The sequence below is a fragment of the Toxorhynchites rutilus genome, chromosome 3, assembly GCF_029784135.1.
Source record: "Toxorhynchites rutilus septentrionalis strain SRP chromosome 3, ASM2978413v1, whole genome shotgun sequence".
Lineage (NCBI taxonomy): Eukaryota > Metazoa > Arthropoda > Insecta > Diptera > Culicidae > Toxorhynchites > Toxorhynchites rutilus.
The window spans coordinates 169,091,287-169,114,663 of NC_073746.1; the positions used below are offsets into that span (position 1 = coordinate 169,091,287).

At 40.7% G+C, this 23,377-nt stretch overlaps 2 protein-coding genes across 3 annotated transcripts; one reads left to right on the forward strand and one right to left on the reverse strand.

Annotated features, from left to right (window-relative positions):
* The first annotated feature begins 24 nt into the window (after positions 1-24).
* On the forward strand, positions 25-2,160 carry LOC129779326 (CDK5RAP3-like protein). 2 transcript variants are annotated; one of them, XM_055786742.1, is made up of 4 exons: positions 25-184; positions 252-419; positions 479-1,568; positions 1,632-2,160. In XM_055786742.1, exons 1-4 carry the CDS (start codon positions 118-120, stop codon positions 1,867-1,869), a joined length of 1,563 nt encoding a protein of 520 aa, XP_055642717.1. In that variant the 5' UTR covers positions 25-117; the 3' UTR covers positions 1,870-2,160. The 2 variants fall into 2 exon arrangements, with proteins under 2 accessions (XP_055642717.1, XP_055642719.1); XM_055786744.1 differs by having other exon boundaries at positions 39-184; positions 245-419; positions 1,632-2,154.
* Positions 2,054-23,066, reverse strand: LOC129779324 (myotubularin-related protein 14). Its single transcript, XM_055786740.1, has 7 exons — positions 22,581-23,066; positions 15,584-16,010; positions 14,733-15,516; positions 14,351-14,659; positions 14,176-14,280; positions 2,663-2,980; positions 2,054-2,600 (listed from the first exon to the last, which is right to left on the reverse strand). Exons 1-7 carry the CDS (start codon positions 22,662-22,664, stop codon positions 2,456-2,458), a joined length of 2,172 nt encoding a protein of 723 aa, XP_055642715.1. The 5' UTR covers positions 22,665-23,066; the 3' UTR covers positions 2,054-2,455.
* Positions 23,067-23,377: the final 311 nt, after the last annotated feature.

Genomic DNA, 23,377 nt, shown 5'->3' on the forward strand with positions numbered 1-23,377 from the left:
ATCTGATAGAGATTACACTAACGAGTTTGGGACCTAAATTATTCCCCTAATTGGAAGTTGCCACCAGATATCGACACTGTCGCACTGTCATCGCGAATAAACCGATCTGATACGTGGATGGTTTATTTTGTTGTTCGTACTTTCACCATCTGCAGCTCAACATTCACACAAAAACGAGATGAATGTAAGTTCTGATCCTCTTGAATAATAAATCAGGCTTAGAGTGTACTTTTTACTTTTCAAGGAAGCAGACATTCCCATTGACATTCATGCCGGGAAGCTGCAGGATTGGCTTGTATCCCGACGTATTGTAAACAAAAACTGGCACCAATCGATTCGTGATGTTCGAAGCAAAATCAGCAATGCGCTTACCGATATGCCAGCTCACGAAGGACTGGTCCAGCTGCTTAAGGGAGCTCGTGAGATCGAATGATGCATGATTGCATTCGTTGTATTAAAATCTACTCTCTTCTTTCAGATATCAATTACTTCCACTGCAAGCAGATCATTGATATCCTCAAGACTACAGAAGCGGATTCCAAGAATGTTTTCGGCCGCTATGGCAGCCAACGCATGAAGGATTGGCAGGAGATCTTGAAGGTGTATGAGAAGGAAAGTCTTTACCTGGCAGAAGCCGCCCAGATTTTGGTCCGGAATATAAACTACGAAATTCCTGGCATACGCAAGCAGATCAAACATTTCGAGCAATTGGGTGACGAAGCGGAGAAAAAGATTGGGGAGCTGCAACGTTCGGAAACTATAATATTCGCCGAGTACCAAACATCGTGCAAGCAGCTTGGTATCGCCGGGGAAAATGTGCGCCAGGAGCTGGTGACGAAAGTGGGCGAGCTCCCGCAGATGTTCAGCGAAATTGCGATTGCCGTACCGGGTCTGCTGAAGGCAGTCGAATTGTATGGCTCATTCTCAGGGAACGCTGCATGTCTGCCGATATTGCGACATGTCGCGACTGCCGGAAACACCACCGTTTATGAATTCCTCTACTCCGAGGCGCCGTTGTCGATCGTGGAACCGCCTGTGAAATTCGATGTCGAAGAAAGCGTGGCGACTGAATCTGGGGGAATTGATTTCGGGGATGGTGACGGTAATATAGATTTCGGGGATGCTGCAATCGATTACGGAGCGGGGGATGAAAGTGAAGTTAATCTGGAAGTTGGTGATATCGATTGGGGTGCACCCGAAGAGCCGACACCAGATGACAATGAAATTGACTTCAACGTCTCGCTGGATGAGAGTGGAATTGTCGTGGAATCGGACGGTAACGCTGGTGGAGTGGCTAGGGGCGACGAGGCGTACAGTATCTTCGATTCGCCCTCGTATAGAGAAAAGTTTATCAACGAACTTCTAGAGCTCGAAGCGTTCCTTAAAATGAGATTGTACGAGGTGAGCACAGCGGACAGTGTTCATATTTTGTCGCTATCCATGATGGACAGTTTGCCGGATCACGACGCCAAGAGTTTGGCCCAAATGATTTCGCATATTGACGCAGTTTATTGCAACTTTAATAGCCAGCAAATTCAACATTTGCATCAGATTAAACATTCACCCAAGTGAGTATTATTATTTAAAAATTCGATGTGTTTGCGCGTCAAAAGCATATCTTTCATTGATAGATACGTTGATATTCTGACGTCCAAACTCAAGCAGAAATTGGCGGCTGTCGACAAGTTGAAAAGCACACAACAATCGCTCAAGGAGAAGGCGGAAAATTTCCGGCAACAGGGCGTCAGTTTGAAGCCCACGCTCGCGAATGTAATTGAGCAGACAAAAGTACTGCAAGGTCAGATCGAGGAGGACATCTCGAAGCGTTACAAAAATCGCGATGTCAATTTGATTGGTGCCAACTTGTGATGCCGTAACAGGTTAAATGGGTGATAAATGAAGTTTGTATAGAAGCTGTTTTATTTTCGTTTTTGAATGCAAAATCCGTGTATTTATATTGCTCGTAAAAAACGTTTTTTTCTTCTTTCGTTCGATCAATTATACTAGTTATTAAATTAATGTTTTGCTAAATCGAGTGTAAAAGTGTTTCCAATGTTATACTGTAAAAAAAATTAAATCACGACTATAAATACATTAAAAGGTAAAACCTTCACGAAACGTTTTTTTTATAATATCAACTACAATGATTAGAAAGGGAGAACAAACATAAAATTTTGTATCATGCCAGTGTGTGGAAAAAAAATCAACGTCGGTTACACAATAAAACAAAATAGCTACATCTCTTTTCGTTCTCGCTACTAATAAAAATGAACATTAGTTCGGTGTTTCTTTCATTGAAATGTCGACAATTTTGTGTGAGCGAGAGAATGTGTCCCGTTAAAAAAATGCAACATAAAATCTGAATCAGAAGAGAGAACTGCTTTCTTAATTCAGCGGAAGACACACGCGGCGCATTCACATCGGGGAGTCGCGTTGTTTTCGACCAAACCAAAGATTACGTGGGACGACTCCCCAGCCCGACTCTCTCGGCTAGGTTCCCAAGCAGATTGCTTATCGTTGAATTGGGCTGACTGGATCCGATCGATGAGTAGTAACAATTGCTGAACAGTGTCCGGAGGGCTTTTATTCGTTCGCGTCGCCTGCAAAACGTAGCATGCATGTTATAAATCTACCGCTCAATGTTGATAAACGAGAAACTTACCGCGCATATAGATCAATATAGTTAGGGAAGCACTTGCCATTGCGAACCGTACAGCAACTGTGCTGCTGGTTAGCATTAGGCGTACAAACACGGGCACCGTTTGCATCCGTACTGCAGTGATCGTGCGGTGGATGGCTGTTTTTCAAGTTGTTTGGAGGATGATGACTACACAGCATTTTGGAGTGCATCTCGTTAACCGACTCACTGCTGCGGAAACTACCAGTACCGGTGACCATTTGCCAGCTGCCGACGGATGAGGTGGATTCCTGGCGCTGTCGTAGTCTGTTCTGCTCCCTTGGCACTGATACAGGACTAGTTCTGATGAAAGTAAACAAGTAAACGAGTTGTTAAATTTATTTAAATTTAATATGGTGTTGGACGAAAATTAAAATGAGACATTAGGTGCGGCTTTTTTAAACCAGACTGGCGATATAAAAAATTGCGCAGACCAGAACGACAAGTGCTCAAAATGATGGCCCCTATTATAGCTTGAGTTTGAGCTTGGGTAGACTGTTCACTTCGTAGTTGCTCTCCGCTCTCCGACCTGAACCAGTCAAATAGCACAAAGAACACACCGAATGACGCTTGGGAGTAGCAAATCATTCTCATTGTGCAAGTTTCGGTGAATCGAGCTTTAAATAGTCAATAACGACGTCGGTCACGTCCTCACAGTCATCAGGGGTAAGGAAGGAATGTTTATATGAATCCGCCGCCCGAAGGCCAGAAAAGAAGCCTCTACAGTGTGATTCTCTAGTGATTATCAAGGAAGGAGTGGTTGCTAGTAGCGGGAGGTAAGAATCAGGATTCACTGTGGGGAGTTATATGATTAGGAGCTCATCCATTTCATTCTTTGCATAATAACCATGGATAACGTCCTTACAACCATCCTCCTTAGGGGCTTTGGACCCTCTCCTATGGTTCTCAATAGTTTCAGGTTCTTTTTCGAACATGCTACTATAGAGATCCGATCCGTTGCAGGCGACCCGTGGCCGAGTGGCTAGCGTCACACCTAACATACCGGGGGTTCGGGTTCGATTCCCGTTCTGGTCAGGGGAATTTTTCGTCAAAGAAATTTCCCCCGACTTGCACTGTGGTCACGCGTCTTCTAGAGCTTGTCACTCAGAATGCATTCAAGGCGTGGTTTTCGGCATAGAAATCTCAACTAATTACAATTAAAAATGACGCAAGTAATACTACGTTGAGACGGCAAAGTTCCTCCAGGAACGTTAGTGCCATTTAAGAAGAAGAAGATTTGCAGGCGACAAAATGAAGCCCCTTATTGAGGAGTGAATCGAAAAGTAACTCCAAGCTTTCATCAACCCACAATTAACAATAAATGCGAATAAAAAAATCCAACATAACATTATGAATTTGAGACAAAAAATTAGTTTCTGAAGTACAAACGATTTTAACGTTTAACACTTTGGCGTCCACCACTGTGGTTACGTGGGCATAGTATCTCAGTGGTCGGCGACAGCACTTTAGTATCGTTTACATTCTGTTGGGGTTTTGTTTAGAAAACAATACTTACACACGCCAACATGCTTTATGTTTGTATAAGTAGGGGAGGTGGGGAAATACGGAAATATTAGGAAGAACTACAAATAAATCTTTCGAAACTCATGTTTCTCCTCATCCGAACTTCATTTATTAGTGTTACAGACGTTAAAATTTAAGTTTTTTGAAAACCGAAAAATCACCGGAAATCGGGGTTTTTTAAAAATCAAAATTTTGATGCCACATGTCTTAAAATTGCATGGCATATCGAGATTTACAGTTATCACAAAAAAAAATTTTTTGTTAAAAATCGACTTTTCAGACGGAAAAAAACGACCAAATGCCAGAAATTTTTTTTTGAGATAACAGTAAATTTTGACAAGTAATGCAATTTCCAGACATTTGACATTAACCATTTTTTTTGAAAACCCCGATTTTCGGTGATCTTTCATTTTTCAAAAAAAACTCAAATTTTCACGTCTGTGACACTAATAAATGAAGTTCGAATGAGCTAATATTTTGCAAAGGGTATATTATCGTGCAAATCAACATTTCGCAGCAAGTTCCGAATGAAAAATCGAGATACCTATTTTTATTGGAACCAAAAACCATACGTTTCGTTTCGTATACCGAAAAACTCAAACTTTGACCGCTTTGCGCCACGCAGTGGTCCCTTAGAAATTCTTGATGGCATTAAATAGAAAAATGAACAACAATGCCTGACCGAATGAATGGTCTAATTTTGTTCTATATTTAACCTTCCAGGCATCTAGTATCACATATGGCAACAGTATCCGTGACGATTTTCGTTGCGATAACGATGTGGCGACGTAGTGTTTGATGCAGTGAACCAGTGTAGCGATAAACACGCATGTTTTTCAACTTTTGCACAAGTACTACAAGATACGTTAAAAAATAATGTGATGGTGTTCTGGATAGAGAATTTTATATGCTGATTTCGAATTTGTATTCCGTTTTTAGTTATGAAAAATTTGAAGCTGTGAAATGGGTGTTTGAAAGTAAGTACATTTTCTACATTGAATTTGTACAAAAGAAGACCTACAAAAACTCTCCAAATACCTCCGAAGTTTTTTATAACAAAATGTGTTCCTTAGGGTCCCCTCTACACTCTACACCTCTACTTATGACTTCTGTCCACTTTTGACCACTTTGCGAAAAAAATCCATAAATATTTTGCTACCCTACACGTGTTTTTCGATTTTTTTAATTTGTATCTCCTCTCCCTGCACCCTCTCTTGGGTTTTGGATAAAAAGAATATTGAAAACGTTTTCAGGAAGTTCAAAAACATATATTTAGACACCCCACACGCGTTTTTTACGAAAATTTAAAATTTTACCCACTCCCCCAGCCCTTGCTGAGGAGTTCATAACCAAAATGACTCAAAAACAGATTCAGCACCTTCGAAAGTCCCCGTATACCAAATTTCAAGGCATTTCCATTCATTTTTCTATTTAATGTCACCTAGTATTTCTGAGGGACCAATGTGCGCTACTCTTCCTTAAGTCCGATTGAGCTAATATTTGACATAGGGTGTTCTTTCGAGATGATGAATATTTTTTATGAGGTAACTTTTATAAATTAGAGATGACCATTTTAATTGGCACCCTAATGAATAGGTTTGTAATATTTACGTATATACATATATCTTCGAAATTTGATGAAAGTAGTGGAACAGGGTTGAGAACTTATGAAAACTAACGATCAGATAAGTAAAACTTGACAATTTATAATTTCCCGATAATGTCGAGAACGGCCGGCGACAAGCCTAGTAATCCAAATTAGCGCTGCCGGCGCCAAGCGGATTTTTTTTTACGAAACGTGCGGACGTCAAGGTGTTAATACCACTCATAAGTTTTTGCACAGTTTCTTCAGTACACTTTTCTGAAGCGGTTCTCCATATTCTCTTGAAATGTTCATGTTATGAACAGCCTTGTCATCCTTGGGAAAGATTCCTTTAACAACCGACCGATAACGCTTAGTGGAACGCAGCTGTGGACAGTTAGGTGGATTGATGTCCTTCTGGACATAATCGATATGGTTTTCCTTCAGCCAATCAATTGTTGAACGGGCATAGTTGGCGGATGCCAAATCCGGCCAAAATAATGGTGGCGACATATGCTTATTGTACATGGCGAAAGACGCTTCTAGAGGCACTCTTTTCGATATATTTCGTCGTTGATGGTCCCTTTTGTGAAGAAAATTGATGAGTGCATGCCGCAGCTGCATATGGCCTGCCAGATAAGCACCTTTCGCCCGAATTTCTCCACCCGAAACGAAACTTCTCTGAGTCAGCGATTTTCTCTTCAATAGCTTTTGTATAAAACTTGGGCCCAGGAAGAGCTCTTGAGTCCTCCTTGAAATATGTTTCATCGTCCATCAAAATGCATTGCTGATTGTTACTCACAATTCGATTATACAGTTTCGCGATCTGAGTCTAGCTGTTACTTTTTGTTTGTCGCTTTATTTAGCATTTAGCTTTATTTAGCCTTTTTGGTAAAATCACGTCTATTTATGTTTATTGATCAAATTCACTACATATTTTTCCAATTTAGGGTCACTGGCACCTGATTTTGTCCGGATTGTAGCAAGTCTTCAAGCGTATTATGTATCCCAAATTTCTCAATAATTGCTTTTAAACTTGCCGGTGCAACTCCTGCTCGTTTGGCTATTTGATTATAAGTAATATCCTTTGAAGTGCACCAAATGTGCAAGACTTGTTTTTCTCATTTCGATTTTGATTTGCGCCATCTTCGTTGCTACAATTTAGAAACCTAAAAAGTATAAGGGAAACCAAATTTGACAGGTAAACAAGGATTGAGCGATCTTTAGAAAAAGATCGATCTTTATGGATCGATTTTCTAAACGGCGCAGAGATCGATTCACTGATTAAGTCGTTACCAAAGAATCGATCTTTGAAAAATTGAATGTCTTTTTTCCAATTTATTTACTATATTTTTTATTTTCTATATAAGTATTGTCTTTTCTTTAACACTTCGACGGCCATGATGTTTTGGCCAAAAAGTTCGTAAAAACCTGGAGGGTCCAATGGTTGATTCTAATACTAGATGTTGCCAGGAACTGACCTAGCATAAAATTTCATCCCAATCTGCGATATGAGGGTAAAAACTACCCGTGTGTAGTATTGCACACGCAGCCGCAATTAAAGGAAAACGAATCATTATAAAACAATTTAATTTTTCGAAATTCCATTTTTATAACATTATTTCAAACCCATAAAATGACTCTACTAAAACTATTTAGACATAAAAACTTTTCAGAGCATTTCGGGCAATGATAAATTGTAATTGGTAGAATAATACAAGCAGTGATGCCAAACTATGAGATCGAAGTGTCCTACTATGTATTGAGGCCAGTAGAAAACGAAAAACACATTAGTTTTAACGAAAAACGGGTACTGTAGCGCACACATTTGCAACTTTGGAAGATTTCGCGTGTGCAGTGCTGCACTCATGGACCCAGCAGAATAATTTTTGAGTGCAGTACGGCACTCATGGCAGTCAAAGTGTTAAACATGAAATAAAGATTTTACATTTCTATTCAAACATCAAAGGCATTTCAGTTTGATCCTCGGAATGAAAGTCACAAAAAACTTGAAAGCCCCGAAAAAAATGTTTTTTTTTCTAGAGCATTCATCTTGAACCGTCATGGAATTATTTAATCAAATAAATTAATTGAAAAATATTATCAGAAATTCAACAACTGATGTTCATCCAGAACTCTGCTGACAATAGTCCGAAATCTTGCTAGTAGTCCCAGTTCTAGAAAAGAACGCTTCAGCTGGATCTGATGTTACCATCTGTCCATCCATCCATCACCAACCTCGTCACAATTTTCACTGTCAGCCTTGTGAATGTGATGGTGTAAATATAACTTGTGACCACTCATTCTGTAATGACCAAACTTACAAAACTGCTTCTCCTAAATTTACGACCACTAATTTGACAACCTTGGAAAGGATCCAATGTTTATGAAATGTGTCGAGTGGATTTTGGTGAGAATCAATGTTCACAAAAAACAACAAATTTATTTTCTACGGTCAAAAAGATCGGAAAGATAGCAAAGAAAAGATCGATTTTCGCAATTCTATTTGGAGTAGGAAGAATCGATCCAAAAATCGTAAATCGGAGAGAAAATATCGATCCAAGATAGCTCAACCCTATTCACTATCACTAATTTGACATCCTCGATAGCTATCCAAATGTTGACATTATGTTCATAAAATTTGTCAGGTGGTGAGATTAAAATCGATGTATATTGAAAAAAAAAACTCTAAGATCGATCTTTACGATTTTTTCGGGTACAAATAATCGATCCAAAAAAATCGGAAATCGAAATAGAAAAGATTGCATATATTTAAGCGTTTCTGAAACGTTTCCACAAGAAAAGAACTAGAAGGTAGTTAAATCTGTGATAGAACCGCAAGGTAGACGTAGGACTACCGATGATTCAGTAATCATTTATTTGAAACTACTGACCCGACAAGCTTTGTCCCACCCAAAATCTATGTTTTGTTCTCAATACCTTCACGTTTTTTACTAAGCGAACGTTCATGGGGCCAACCGCAGAACTGTTCATTGATTGGTCTTCTAATTTAACCATTACAATTTCCTTTTACTATAAATTCCCTAGTACTTCTACCAAAACTTGTCATGAAAATCAAATTTTTTTCAGACACAATTCTCGTTTAAAATTTTTCAATCACTTACAAATGACATATTTCTCCTTTACATGGAATACATGTTTGATAAAGGAAATATAATAAAATGATGACATCTCAAATCTAACGATTCCTTTCTCGAGTAGTGCTTACCCCTTTGCTTGATTAGTTCTCGATATATGCAGAAATTTGTATTTCATTTGTAACTTGAGACAGCTTGTCTGTTGCAATCTTTTCCTTTTATGCATTTTCCATTTTTTTCGTTTCACCTCGAGAGAAGCGTTTGCTTCTCGTAACCACTTCATTAATTTTGATTTATTTGACGCAAAAGCTTCTTTCTTCCGGCTTTCCTTGTCCTCTACATGAAGAGAATACGATACATCGGCGCCTCATAAGCTTTCAAACCAGTGCTTTTAACATTTCTTCACATCCCATACGAAATTACAGGATTTGTCTGTCGTAATTTTGGCGAGCTTTTTGAATCCATCCACAGGGTCTCAGCTTTAATAGTACAGGAACTGCAGATACTGATTACATAAGTAAGTGATCGAAAGACTTCCTGCATGTTTTGATATTAACAACTGACTCATAAAAATTGCAAATTTTTGGGACGACTTTACGCAGCGTATGCCCAAAGTAAAAGTGATATCGAATAATGATTCTTAATTCATTTGTGGTCAAACTAGGCCACACCGGGGCTCTGGCAACCCTATCCCAACCAATGCAAATTGAGCGTAGGCAGCATAAAACAGGACTCACGTATTGTTTAATGTTTGGAGTCATATTTGTTAACATTTGATTGCGTTGGATAGTTACCTTTGGCAAGCGATGTTCGGATACCCATGCGGAAGCTTTCTTGGCGATTTGCAATTAAAATCACTGCTGGAGAATCGCGCGGAGCACTTCATTTTTAATTTCAGGTTATGATTTCTATACTCATGATTTTCTATGCTGGCTACAAAAAGGCGGCCATCTTAGCAATCCCTTGGGCCACACATGTGTGTTCGGTTGTTCGATCTGGGCTTGCGGTTCGACAGTTTCCTTGTCTATTCGCTTTACGTGTGTGGATATGTGTTGATTCAGGTGAGGCATTATAGGATATTTTACTTATTCGCTTCTGTCAGATGCCATGGGGTAGCTGATAGCTGGTTCAACCGAGTGGTGTTTGGTGGCAACGCGGACTGCTTGTCTGTGGGAAACTGTTTTTTTTTTTGCCGGGGCTCTTTGGGAGTTGGGTGGGCTGGGAATCATTGCATTTGCGTCTACTTTATTTTTTTAAGTAATTTCCATCAAGATGTCGTGTCGACCGTCGAAATCGATGTCTGAATCGAATAGATAATAGATACTTTTCGTTCCTTCCTGGAGTGTTTCAGATGTCGAAGTTATTTTGATCGGCGAAGTGAAGATGCGGGTGTTCATCGAAGGCGGAGGGATTGTGTTGATGGACTGTGTTGTCCCGGATGCATTGATGGTACTGGTGCGGATCAATAATGATCTAGCTACAGTGATCTCTTTCTGTTGAGAGACGATGGTTCCCTCCGTCTGGATCTATCGCTGTTCTATGGTCGTTTAATGGTCGCTGCATTTTGGACAACCTCGGTGCATTGCGATTAAATTGATACGGCCATGTTCGCGATGATGAGGTCCTTTTCCGTATCTTTTGTCCGGAGCAGCCTCCGTTGTCGATGATTGGCCCAGCCCACTGGTGACGCCGACGAAGCTTTTTGTTCGTGCATTTTCTGTTTCGAAAATCACGCGTGCGGTTCTGTAATTCAGGTCGCGATCTATTTTTATTCTCTGGATGGCGTTTTCTTTTCGATATTCCGGTCAGGAACGTGATGACCAGACTTTGTTCATTCAATCTGCATTTTATGCAGAACAATGGCCGTTGGCATTTGGGACTCTCCGCCAGAATCACGTGGATCAGAACAATTCTTACATGTTGGCGTGCATTTGGTTTGGGATGCCAAACGCTCAGCATATGAAGCATTGCATGGATGACGTGTAGAAATCAATGAATTCCGGAGTTTGAGTACCTTTATCTTCTTCGCATCTGTAACCTTTTGATCCTGGAGGAAGATCATAATTTGCTTCTCGGATATTCTGACGGTTTGTCCGCAACTAACAACGCACTTTGAGAAATTGAGGTACTGGTGGTACGTAACTCTCACTTTTGTTCCGTTCATTAAATTGGTCAATTCCAGAATCAATTCTCTATGACAGTTTCTTGTTACGTACCTTCAGCGCGTATGAGGCACTGCCACCTTCAGGGGATGCACCTTCAATTTGTCCTGCACAGTTCTCTATCGCCTTACGAAAGAGGAAAGGTGCGGTGAGGAGCGTCTTGTACTTTCCGTCATTGTCCACGCCAGTAATTCATAGCGCCATCAGTTCACCGTGATTATCGCCAGGGTCCACGTATGCTAGTAGAATCGCTTAACCACTCTCAACACCACATTAAATTTCTACCCCAATGACATCTCCGACGCGGCCTCTCCCTAGGCTCTTTTTTATTGTCTTAAATACAGTGTTTATCGATTGACCGTTTCACTGAATAACTCGCTTCCGTTTGTTCAGCTATGATCTTATAGAACTAATTTCTCCTAGTGACATTCTTTTGTTGTTACATGCTACAATTCATGATACAAAAGAGAGTGAGACAACTCTGCTTCGATTCGCACTTCATGATACACGAGCAAGCAAACCAAAACCGCCATGAACTGTTTTGGTGCAGAAAGTTTATATTCTACTTTGCTTCTAACTCATTACATTTCGAACCTCTCCATGCACCATGAAGCAACAGAATCATACGGACTACGCAAAGCGAATGATTCATATTCAGTTACTGCAACAGATCCTGACCCATAATTGTCAGCAAGTGCAACACCATGTGAATATTTAGCTAGCTAGATGCTCAAGGGGACAGTCAGATTATATTTTTCATTTTTAACGCTGTTATCCCTTGCAGAGGTACATGAAATTTAAAAAAATATATGCCAAATGTCTTCGAATTTCATGAATTGTCGAGAACTACTGTATCTCGAAAAAAAAATTTAGTCATAAATCGACTCTCTGAGACTTTTTGGGGGTATGTACATGAAATCGGGGTTCCAAAAAAAATCGTTGATGCCAAATGTCTGAAAATTGGATGGAACGTCGAGATTCACTGTTATATTAAAAAAAATTGTCAAAAATCAACTTTTTAGCTTTTTTCGGAAAACATGTCAAAAACTCAATTTTTGACCAAAAATTTGTTTTCGGGATAATAGTTTCATGCAATTCTAAGACATTTGACATCAACTTTTTTTTTAAACTCTCGATTTCACGTACTCCCCCCTTGGGTGATTTTTCCGTTTTTCAAAAAACTTAAATTTTGGCATCATTTTGGCATCTGAAAGAGCAAATAATTTGCAAAGGGTATACACCCAGGTTTTTTTCCGCGGTTTTTTACGAGGTTTTTTTACGCGGATTTTCCAATTAACGCGGTTTTTCCAATTAACGCGGTTTTTCTTACGCGGATTTTCCAATTAACGCGGTTTTTTACGCGGTACTCGCGTAAAAAAAGACCAGTGCAATATCACTTCTCCTCCTCAGCTCACATTTTTCGCTTATGTTCCCTCAGAGTATATTACGGTAATTAGTGCTTGTAACGGAGCTTCGAGCTTAAGAACGAAATTAGTGCCGCACCTTATCATGATTCTTACGTGGATTTAGGTGTTAGGGTAGCTCACCGGGCTCTACAACGGGGTGGGGTTTTACGGGCAGCGATTCGTGAATGGATTTTTCTGTCTACTTAGCTCTGGACGGTCCAACAGTGGTACAGCACGTGCATCGGCAGTAGAGTGTACAAATCACAAGGGAATCTTCTAGCAACAGCAGATGTCCTCATTCGTGGGGAAAACCGGGGGGAAATCAGTAACCAACGAAATTGCAGGAAAAAACTACGGGTTTTCGGAAACGAGTAACACTCAATTTTTCACTTCCGTTCTACGTAGGGATAGTCCCATTTAATATCTATCGTTAGGTGACATGTTTTTTTTTACGCGGATTTTCGAATTAACGCGGTTTTTTAACGCAGATTTTCCAATTAACGCGGTTTTTTTACGAGGTACGTATCCCCCGCGTAAAAAAATCTGGGTGTATTATCGTGCAAAACAACATTTCGCAGCTAGTTTCGTATGAAAAATCGAGATAACTATTTTCATTGTTTTTTTTTTTTTTTATTTATTTTCATTGGCACCCTAAATCATACGTTTCGCCGTAAAGAGGTGAATGAACTAAAAGTTTAAAACCTCTATAATTCATCACGTTAGTTCGTTCGTTCGCCGTAAGTCCCAGAGAGCCGATTTTTTGACATTTTTTTTTTATTTTTGAATTTCATAAAAAATGCAATTCATGCAATTTGTAGACATCTGGCTTTATTTTTTGAGAATCCCAATTTCATGCGACACTTGTAAATGAAATCCAATTGAACTGATATTTTGCATAGGGTAGTTTTTCGTGGGAATCAACATTTTTAATCAAGTTCCGTTTGAAAATTCGAAGGTCACTTGTTTCCCATACATCCATTGGCACTCTAATGTTAGGTTATATATTCGTGACTGGTTAGTAGAATGACACATTGTGGTGCATTCGATATTGAAAGATATCCAAACACTGCTTAAATGACAAAACCTCACTCGCATTTTATTTACTGGCGGTTCAACAATTTAAACAATGTTTAAAAAATGTTCACAAAAAAAATAACACGAACGAAACGTTCAAACACTTGTGTGCGGCACTGTAACCGCACCGGCAAAAAGTTACCCTATACACTGCAATTTTAAGACTCTTGGAATCAATTTTTTTTTTCGAAAACCCCGATTTCCTTTACCCCCCTTGGGTGATTTTCCGATTAAAAAAAAAACTCAAACTTTGACCGCTTCGCGCCACTCTCCCTTAAGTCCGATTGAGGTGATATTTTGCATATGGTGTTTTTTCGAGGTGGTGAACATTTTTTTATGGGGTAACTTCTTGAAATTCGAGATTACCATTTTCATTGGCACCCTAATGGGCAGTACGGACACGAACTAAAAGCGGTAAAATTTATTTCTACGACCTGCGTAACGCCTCAAAGGTAAATCTGTTTTTTTATCCGTTAAATGTTTTCAAAATTTAAACTTCGAAGGCTACTTCAAGATATTGGGTTGGAAAGTTAATTTGAATCTCGACGGAATATATGAATGACGATATGGAAATAAAACTGATCTAAGCTAATGTCCGCACCTTCACATCTCTGCACAGTATGTTTACAGTTTTTAACGGAAATTAACATACCTTCTTGGAGGCCCTAGCGACCATTGATCATTGTGGTTAGAGTTGTCTTCCGGTATGACTCCAATACTGCTACTATTGCTATCGTGACTATTTGATAAATAATTGCTGGTTGAACAGAATACAATATAACTATGAGTCATGTATGGGGTGAAAAAAATAATATCAAAAATCCTACCCGTTCGAGGCATTGAAGCTCAACACCTCATCGGCATAGTTGGTTCCGCAGGCCGAGTTTCCATTTCTGGAGCAACCATTCCGACCCTCTATCGTTATGCTATTGCTTGCACCATTTGCATTAGGTCCTACACCGGTACTACTTAGGCAGTTCTGAAGGTCATATATGGAGGCGCTCTTCCCGCTGGCAATGGAACTTAGAGAAATGCTCGACCCCCGACTTTCGCCTCCGAGAGAGTCGAGTCTAGTACCGCTCCCGGTGTGCACTACGTCTATGTTACTGCTTTCACTACTGTGCTGAGTACGGAATCTGAAGAAAATGAAACATAACAGTCAGAGACCGTCCATAGCTTGTTCGTTTCTTCTCTGCTAGAAAGTCTCACCTATGAGTTAGTGTGCTAAATTCTTCATTCGTGATGTATTTGAGCATATTGAAGCAGAATGGAAGTATTACCTCTCCCTTGAGTAAGCGATTGGGTAGATTGTGACCAAACAGATACCAATCGTAGCCAATTGTAAGATAGAGTAACTGCATTTCATCTAACGACTCGTGAATGGCACCGTCTGCCCACAGAGAAATCCTTATTAACGAAACGAACAATGGCGTACGATCCCAGCCACTAATACAGTGCACAAGCATTCCCGATTCGCTCTCTTGCAAGTATCTAATGATCAGCTGCAGGTAGTTGAGGGTAATCGTTAGCAAATCCCACTGCTTGTAGTTCGACCATTCGATATCTAGCTGGGATGTAACGAAATCATGCGGGATACTTATCTCAGCATCCACGTAAGGCTGATTCCAATTGAAAAACAGACCTTCGGCTCGGCAGTTGCTATCGAAATACTCGCGGAAGAACTCACAACCCGGATAAGGCAGTACTATAACTTTGAATTCTTTGTACCTATTTTCTTTATCAGCTTTCTCCGATGACGTTACTTTCATCCAGAACTTGACTTTTTTCTTTTCCACCATGAAATCAATAATCGTTTTCACGTTCAGAGATTGTAGTAAAGCGATGTCTTTCTTGCGTAACACACCACACAAAGGCCATTCATCAGCTGATTTCTCGTCGGCATCTTTCCTGGGCTCGCGCTCGCCATCCTCCTTTTCAGCCTTGTTTTCATCCTTTTTTGGCTCGCTTTCCTCCTTCTCGGGCTCGCTATCCTCTGCATGAACGTTTCAAGGTTTTAGATTTAGCATGATATTCACAAATATACCATCGAGTAACTTTACCTTCTGATTCGTATGGTGGGTAGGCCCCGTTGAGATAGTTCAATCCGAGTCTGGTGTAGATTTCGGGACCCCCGGAAAGCGTAGACGAACGGCACACGTACTTCCCCCGGTACAAAATCACTGGGACGGGAAATCTCGCCCGACAACGTGCGGTTCGTGCCGTAAGCATCATATTACGCAACCGAATGGCATCCAGCTTATCGCGAAAGATATTTTTTTTTTCTTCTCTGCTGGCAGTAGATTGTGTATGTTTACTGGACAGGCTGCTGCTGCTGCTGGTACTGTCGGGATCACCACTGAGTTCACGGTCCGGTATAAGTAGGGTAGACGGATAGTGTGCCGAGAGATCCCCATTTGGATTTGCGATCTCGACCACTTCGTAATCTAATCGCATCAGCTGGGTGCATCGCCGCAAGACTAGGTTACCCTAGAATGAGTAAAAAAAATGTGTTTATTTTTTGACGTAGAACTACTTCTTTCATTAAGGGTGCCAAATCAGAAGACAGATCACGTTTTTATGAAATAAAGTTAACGTTAATAACGAATGGATTTTGGCGATTTACATACCAAACGAATCGAAAATTCCCTAAGATTTGTTTGATACGCTATACATTACAATTCCATAGTCTGTATATGGTTTAAATTAATGAAAATTGGAAGCATTCCCATTTTCTCATACATTTGTTCTGTCCATTTGTGTGCTTTCCCGAACAGAGCTGTCAATAACGAGTAACTTATCGACGAGCAACGAAGGGGAAACCGTAAGATGTAAAGTCTCCATGAACAAAGGAAAAGAAGACGAACGAAGGGGAACATTTGCCTAGAGTATAAACAGTGGGTCTCGCTGAGGCAAACTTTCATTCTTCGTGAGGAAATCGACTGAACAACATCGTTGCTGGACGAGCTGGACGGCGAGGGATCGAATGCCTTTCTCAAGGGGTGGAGGAGTAATATGATGGATAAAGTAAAGTTTTCCAAGGGCCTCTTTGAAGATTAGAGACGAATGAACTGAAGAAGTGTCTCAAGCAAGGAAGGAAGGCAAACTTTCAGTCTCGTTCTGTATTCTAAGCAATGAATATCGCTTGTGTTCTTATTCTGGCAATATTAACCCCGCATCTGCTCCCGTGTGAATTAGCCTTGTAACGATGCAACAATTACCTAATTTTTAATGCTATGATTGACGATTGTTTGATGTTGCAAATTATGCAGTCGTAATGATAAATATAAAAAAGGAGGGGAGATAGGACGAGGGAAATATTTACGCTAGGGTATTAGTAATGCTTCTCTTCCTTTTCCAAAAATTATTTGAGGAATACAAAGTTATTCAATAAGTTATAATAAGTTATTTATTTCTTCGGGTTCGCGTGCCAGTCGCAAAACTGATTACAATTAGGTTTGCATTTGCGCTAATATTGATCATAATGAAGCAGTGCTACTCTTTTCGAGGTTGTTGAGATTTACAGATAGAGTTTATTTCCTTTATTTAGTCACCACTGGAATTTTGTATTTGATTTGGTTTCGCTTGTCAGTAGCAAAACTTTCTCCAATAAGGATGACAACTGCGCTTATCTCGAGCATATATTATTCTGCGAGCACAAGGATGAATCTTCAAACAATTATCGTCAAATGAATCTACAATAAAAAAAAACATTTCAGGGCGACCAAAGTTGTAGAATGGTTATTTCAAAGTTTTCGTAGCATTAAAAATAATATCTGCAGTTATAAACAAGCCACTTGAATTAAACTACAACGTATTTCTACGTCAACAATGCGGTCGTGTCTTGAACACAACCCTCTATATTTTTTTATTCTTTAATTGAGACGCCTTCAGCCTCCTGGACTGAATCGCCTCTGTATCGACGGCAGTGGTCATTGCCGTAAGGTTTCGTTTGAAACAAATTGTTTCACATAAAATGGTTACATAAAAATTACACTTTAAATGTTAAAAAAGATAAGTACACATAAAAACATTTTCAAACCATAATTTAACAAAATTGCTTGCTGGATTAGATGGGAAGGATGTGCTCGGGCCATGGCCCCAGGCCAGCGAAAAAGAAACTGTGCCTCAAATTCAACTCCTGATGGTACTTTTGATCACCGATATTTTCCTGCTATAATGGACTGGAAGTATTCTAGTAGACCGGCCGAGCTCGCACCGGCTCAAAAGTTATTCCTGCTGTAGTTCTCGACGAAATAGTTGAGAACCTCTAGTATTTTGCCCCAAATCAGGTTTTTTTTTGCCAGCGGAAGAGGTTGAAATGTGCCACCCGCTGCAAATACGTCAGCTCGAAGCCATAGGTGAGGTGGCTGCCGAAGATAGCTTTGGTTACTCGTAGCCGGATATTTCTGTTATTGCTCCGGTGCGGTTTGGGAAGAGTTTCCAACAGGTTCAACCGGATGGCACAGCTCTACCTAATTTCCTGAAATGGCGGAGGAAGCTTAGTTTTTGGTCAATCAACACTCCAAGGACCTTTAACGTTTTTCGGTAAGTGATGTTTTTTTTCTTTAGATAAACCCTGGAGTTGGGATTCTGATGTCTGTAGCTTCATATCACCAAATGGCCGCTCTGCTGAGCTGAGCCGATGGCATTGGTAACGTAACGGCAACAACAAAACCTTGAGAAATCCTTGCCTCCTCGTGGAAAACTTTGGAGCTGATGTGACCAATTCTGACCTCAAAGGTTCGGCGTGTGACGAACTTCTGGATGAAATGAAGTAATCTATCGTTAATGCTCCAATCTGCCAGAGTTTTCAGACTAAATAATCCATGTTCTCTTTAACTGGTCCAGTGCCACTTTCTGTTGGTTTCCGTTATCACGTCTCCGAGGGTTGCGAAGTAGTCGTTGGCGCCCATACCCGGATGGATGGCGAACTGCCGATAGTCCAATTACCTGTTTTCGGACAGAAAGGTGACCTGTTCGCCATTTTTTCCAGGATCTTATAGGAACAAGGCAATTGGACGGTAGCGTTTGAAATTGTTGCTGCTTTGGCCGAACTTTGTTACGGGTATTACTTGGCTGTGTCCCCAATGGTTGAATAAGGTGGTTCCCAGTAAAACTCTGGGAAACGAAACGAAACTGATTACTCTAGACGCAAAAAACATACCGCGTCCGGAAATTCTTCATACCTTTTTCCTACAAAGCGCCACATTCAACGAGAGACTTAAAAGATTAATAGAGAATCAAAACGAGAATTTCTCCACTTACAAATGGCGAATACTTAAGCAATCTAATCCAAATGAAACTCACGCGGACTGAGCGCTAACAGTCGACGAAGCAAACGTGCGTCAACTCGCAAACAGAAACTTCATCATCAACTTCAGATTTGACGAAACTAGGCTGAGAACTAATCGAAAGCAACGCCAAATCAAGCTCAGAAAAACTCCTAGCAATCTGTTCAAGTTCATGGCCGTGAATGACAACCGATCTTACCAGCGTTGTCCACTTACTTACACTTTACTTTTTTGTCAACGGACCGATTATCGATCCAGGGCCTGCCAAAGAGATTCGTCGACTACTTCAAAAATATCCCCATCTATCACAATCGCAGCACCAACACCAGACGGGCTACCACGTTCTCTACCAGCCACCATGTACTTCGTTTTGACAGAGTTTATGATGAGCCCAATCCTCGTAGTTTCCCTCTTAAGAGGTCCATAGGCCTTTTCCACGGCTCTACGGTTAACACCAATAATATCTATGTCATCCGCATATCCCAGGAGCTATCGTACGCAGCCATGAAGAAGTCTACAAACAGATGGTGAGTCCGCAGGTTGTACATCCGAAATTAATCGAGTATCTGACGCAGCGTTAACATTTGGTCCATTGTGGGTCGTCCCTCTTGAAAACCACATTGGTACTCGCCAACAAAGGATCCTGCGACGGCCTCAGTCTATGGAACACAATGCGGGAGAGAATTTTATGCTCAAAGTTTAGGGGAGTTATCCCTCGACAATTGCTACAGTTGTCTTTTTATAAATCGGGCAAATGAGTCCTTCCAACCGGTCCGTAGGTAGTTCTTCATCGGTCCATATCTGCTCGATAGTCCGATGCATAAAACAAAGTAGCTGTTCGCCCCCGACTTTTAGTAGCTCGGCAGGTGAGCCGTCCTTCTAAGCTGCTTTGCCGTTCTTCAGCTCATTCACTTTCCTTTCCTGCTTTCCTCTATGGTTAGTGGATCCACAGCATGTCCATCATCCTCAATCTCAATCCTATTCCTTCCGACTCTATCTTCACACATCAACAACCCATCGAAATGTTGCTGCCAACGCCTGGCCACCTCCGATTTATCGGTAATCAGGGAACCTGTCGTTCATTACAGGGGTTGGCACGGTCCGGTTCCTGTTCCCGTTTATCGTTTTATAAAAGCTCCTCGCGTCGTGCCTGGAGAAGCAATCCTCCGCCCAGCAAGAATTCGTTCTCAATGCTGACGTTTCATCCAACGGTAGAGTCTCTTTTCAGCAGCTCTTGCATCACGATATCTTCCTCTGCTCTGACGTGTCACAGTTGTAGCTGTCATGTGAGCTCTGGCTCGGTTCTTCTCATCTGTCGCTCGCTGACACTCCGCGTCAAACCACTCATTGGGCGTGGTTGCCACTGTTGTGCCCAACACTTCTCGCGCTGTACTGCTGATCGTACCGTGGGTATGCCTCCTCTGTTCTTTCAGTTCTCCCCTGAAATGCTCATCGATCCGCTCATCAACTTTCTGTGAGCATTCTATTGCTACTCCTTCAGTTGATAACCGCTGGATATGCAGCCGTATCTTCCTCGTTGCTCTTGATTTTAATATGTTGGACATCCTGGCGCGAATCTTGCATACAACGAGATAGTGATCCGAGTCGTAGTGTCCTGGGCATTCTCTAGACGTTTTTTCAAAGAATTTGTAGAACTGCTCTTTCGTGTCATCAGTTTTATCATTCGTCGGTGCGTACACATTGATTAGGCTGTAGTTGAAGAATTTGCCCTTGATTCTCAACACGCATATACGGTCACTGATTGGCCTCCATCTAATGACACGCTTCATCTGTTTCCCAATTAGTACAAAACCGACTCCTCGTTCTGCTTCTGCACCGCCACTGAAGTATATGTGGTACTTGATTGAAATGCCCACAATAAGATCTACAGCCCGGAATTCGCGTTCTCCCGTGTTCGGTCATCTCACTTCCTAGAAGGCAGTAACCTCCACAATCACCTTCCGCAGTTCTTCAACCAGGATGCCTCCTTAAATCTCCATAATTAGCGTCGGTCGATTGTTTTATATGCGACTTTTAAGTCGACGAAGATCTGGCACCTGATACTTGCGGCACTTTTGGAGAATCAGCCTCAGTGTAAAGATATGGTTCGTCGTCGAACAACCGAGCATGAATCCGGCGAAAGACAATCTGAGACACTTTGACTCAAGCTGCACCGTTGATCGCTATTTACATCCCACTGGTTCTCACGTGTCGTTGCGTTTTGTTCGTCAAAATAAAGCCGGTTTCAAGTTTATTGGTTGTGCCGCCGCTATGACTTCTAAGTTGCAATGTTTCAGCTTGACGTAGAGCAGTTTTATCGCTACCAGCAAAATTTAGCGATCTACAGTTCCACATCCCGAGTTTCCAAACTGTGTCTATTACTCGTCACTTAGATGTTGGTGGATATATCATTATATGAATCGTCCGTGCTATAATGTTTTCGATAGGTTGCTTTACCAGGACTACGTTATCTAGTCTCATGGTGGCATTACCGTCTTGGATATAATTGGCAACCAAAAATAAAAAAAAAATGTCATTCTAAAAATTGTAAAACAAAAAATAAATACAAAGAAACCTGAAAGATTTATCAAGATTCCTTCTTTCTATTTGTGAAGTGTTTTGAATTATCAGTACTCTCCAGAACAGTATTCATCTTCTATCATAAACATAGTACAATAACGATATGTAGAAATAAGCCTTATCTTTCGGTATTCACGCTTCGCTATCCTATCAATCCAAGCAGAATGATAACAACAGCCAAAAATAAACAAACAAGAAAGGAGCAACACTTTTAAGCGCCAGACATTGACCCGCTGAAGCGAGGTAATATTTCAAACGACAATGATAACAGCGAGAATCCCAATCGGTTTTAAGTGTGAACATGTAATAAAAAATCATTCCGCGAATGTAAGTAAACAACAAAGTAAACGATCCGGTGGTTGTGAAAAAAGATGTATGTGTTATGATTGTAAACATTCCGAAATATTGCTTTTACGACTTATAATAGTACGTATTTCTTTATTCGCACTAACGACAATGTTTCTCAGATCCAACAAATGTCCTCAGAATTACAGTTGGGTTCATATATTAATTTTTATTGTGAATTCCGAAACATTAGCGATAGCAAGAAACGTTCATATAATAAACATATTTCAGTTACCGGGTCCCTACGCAGTAAGAACCTTCGGAAAATTGTGCAATTCACGCATCCCACTCGTAGGTCGTCTTCAAATACAGCTACGAAAACAAAGCAAATTGTACACAAAACCATTATTTTTAAATATTTTCTATAAATAAAACACGACTCACTTACAGCAGACGAAATTGCGTATACACAAACCATCAAGTGTCAACGATTAGAATGAAAACAGAGTATACTGGTAGAATGTAAATACACGAGGAGGATGAAAACACACACAAGAAAAAGCGTGGCGACGCTTCCCTCAATTTGTACGGTCCAAAGACGCGTGGTGCTGCGCATTAAAAGTTCGACCCCACCTCCAGCCTGAAGAAGGCCATATATTTCAGCAGTGGCAGCAGCAGAGAAGCCCCACTCGAATATAGGCTATTAGGTTAGGATTTTTTCATTGAACAACCACGTTACAACACATGACTGATTTTCCAGAGGGAACCGAAAGAAGCCACTTTGCCAACGCGTTGTTTTTCAACTTCTGATACTGTTCTTTCACTGAAGACAGCCGTTCACGACACAAAACGAACAATAACTTTGTTTCAGGAACACTATAATCAGTTTAAAACAGCTTACCACTTCACACTCCTTGGCGCAGTAGTAATTCTTGGCGAAAAATTCCAGCATCTGTTGTACATCTTGTTGTAAAATGTTGGTCATTTTGACTATTGAACTGCATTGACGACGAACATCCAAACGTATTTCCCGGAACGAACTCCCTCAGGCCACAATCCGGATCGCAAAACGGGAAAACACCACGCGATCTACCAAAGCACGAATTTGCCAGCTCTCCACACACGACATAGAAAAACAGACGCAATTTTACTACTGTTACCACACTCTCGTCCCTCGAGACAATACAATCCACACCAACAACCAATCCACTGACACGTCTATCCTGCTGCTGGGAGTTTGACAGTAGTCAACATTGTCTCGGCTCGTAGCTTTGTCTCTTGTTTTTGGACACACAATTCACCTTCGCACACTTGATTTGGAGTAACAAAAGCCACACAAGCATAAAACGGACTTGTATTGTCTGCCTTATACAATTGATGTATATTTGATAAGAATAAAACCAATAAAACACATTTATTACGAATTTATGACGTATGAGGCCAATGTTACCATACCAATAGGTGTGGTAAGCAAGGACCACGTTTCTGATATGAAGTGTATAACAGTTCATCATTCTATTCTTTCTAGTTCTATCATTCTATTCTTTCTAGTTCAATTATTTGTACCGCAACAGCTTTATGAAGCCGATTATTTTGTGGTTTTTTATTCACCATATCATGAAATCATGAAAAATAAATTTATTGCACCATTTTCCCCCAGGCTGTATTTTTTCCGCATGTTGTCAGATGTTTCTCTTA

What these genes read in the sequence shown, in the direction of transcription:
- LOC129779326 (XM_055786742.1), top strand. Translation starts at nt 118, where the DNA reads ATGGTTTATTTTGTTGTTCGTACTTTCACCATCTGCAGCTCAACATTC. An exon ending in CACACAAAAACGAGATGAAT is followed by an intron (nt 185 to 251) that starts GTAAGTTCTGAT and finishes TCAAGGAAGCAG; the next exon opens with ACATTCCCATTGACATTCAT. An exon ending in CAGATTAAACATTCACCCAA is followed by an intron (nt 1,569 to 1,631) that starts GTGAGTATTATT and finishes TTTCATTGATAG; the next exon opens with ATACGTTGATATTCTGACGT.
- LOC129779324 (XM_055786740.1), bottom strand. Translation starts at nt 22,664, where the DNA reads ATGACCAACATTTTACAACAAGATGTACAACAGATGCTGGAATTTTTC. An exon ending in AGCTTCAATGCCTCGAACGG is followed by an intron (nt 14,281 to 14,350) that starts GTAGGATTTTTG and finishes CTGTTCAACCAG; the next exon opens with CAATTATTTATCAAATAGTC. An exon ending in TCGCTAGGGCCTCCAAGAAG is followed by an intron (nt 2,981 to 14,175) that starts GTATGTTAATTT and finishes TACTTTCATCAG; the next exon opens with AACTAGTCCTGTATCAGTGC.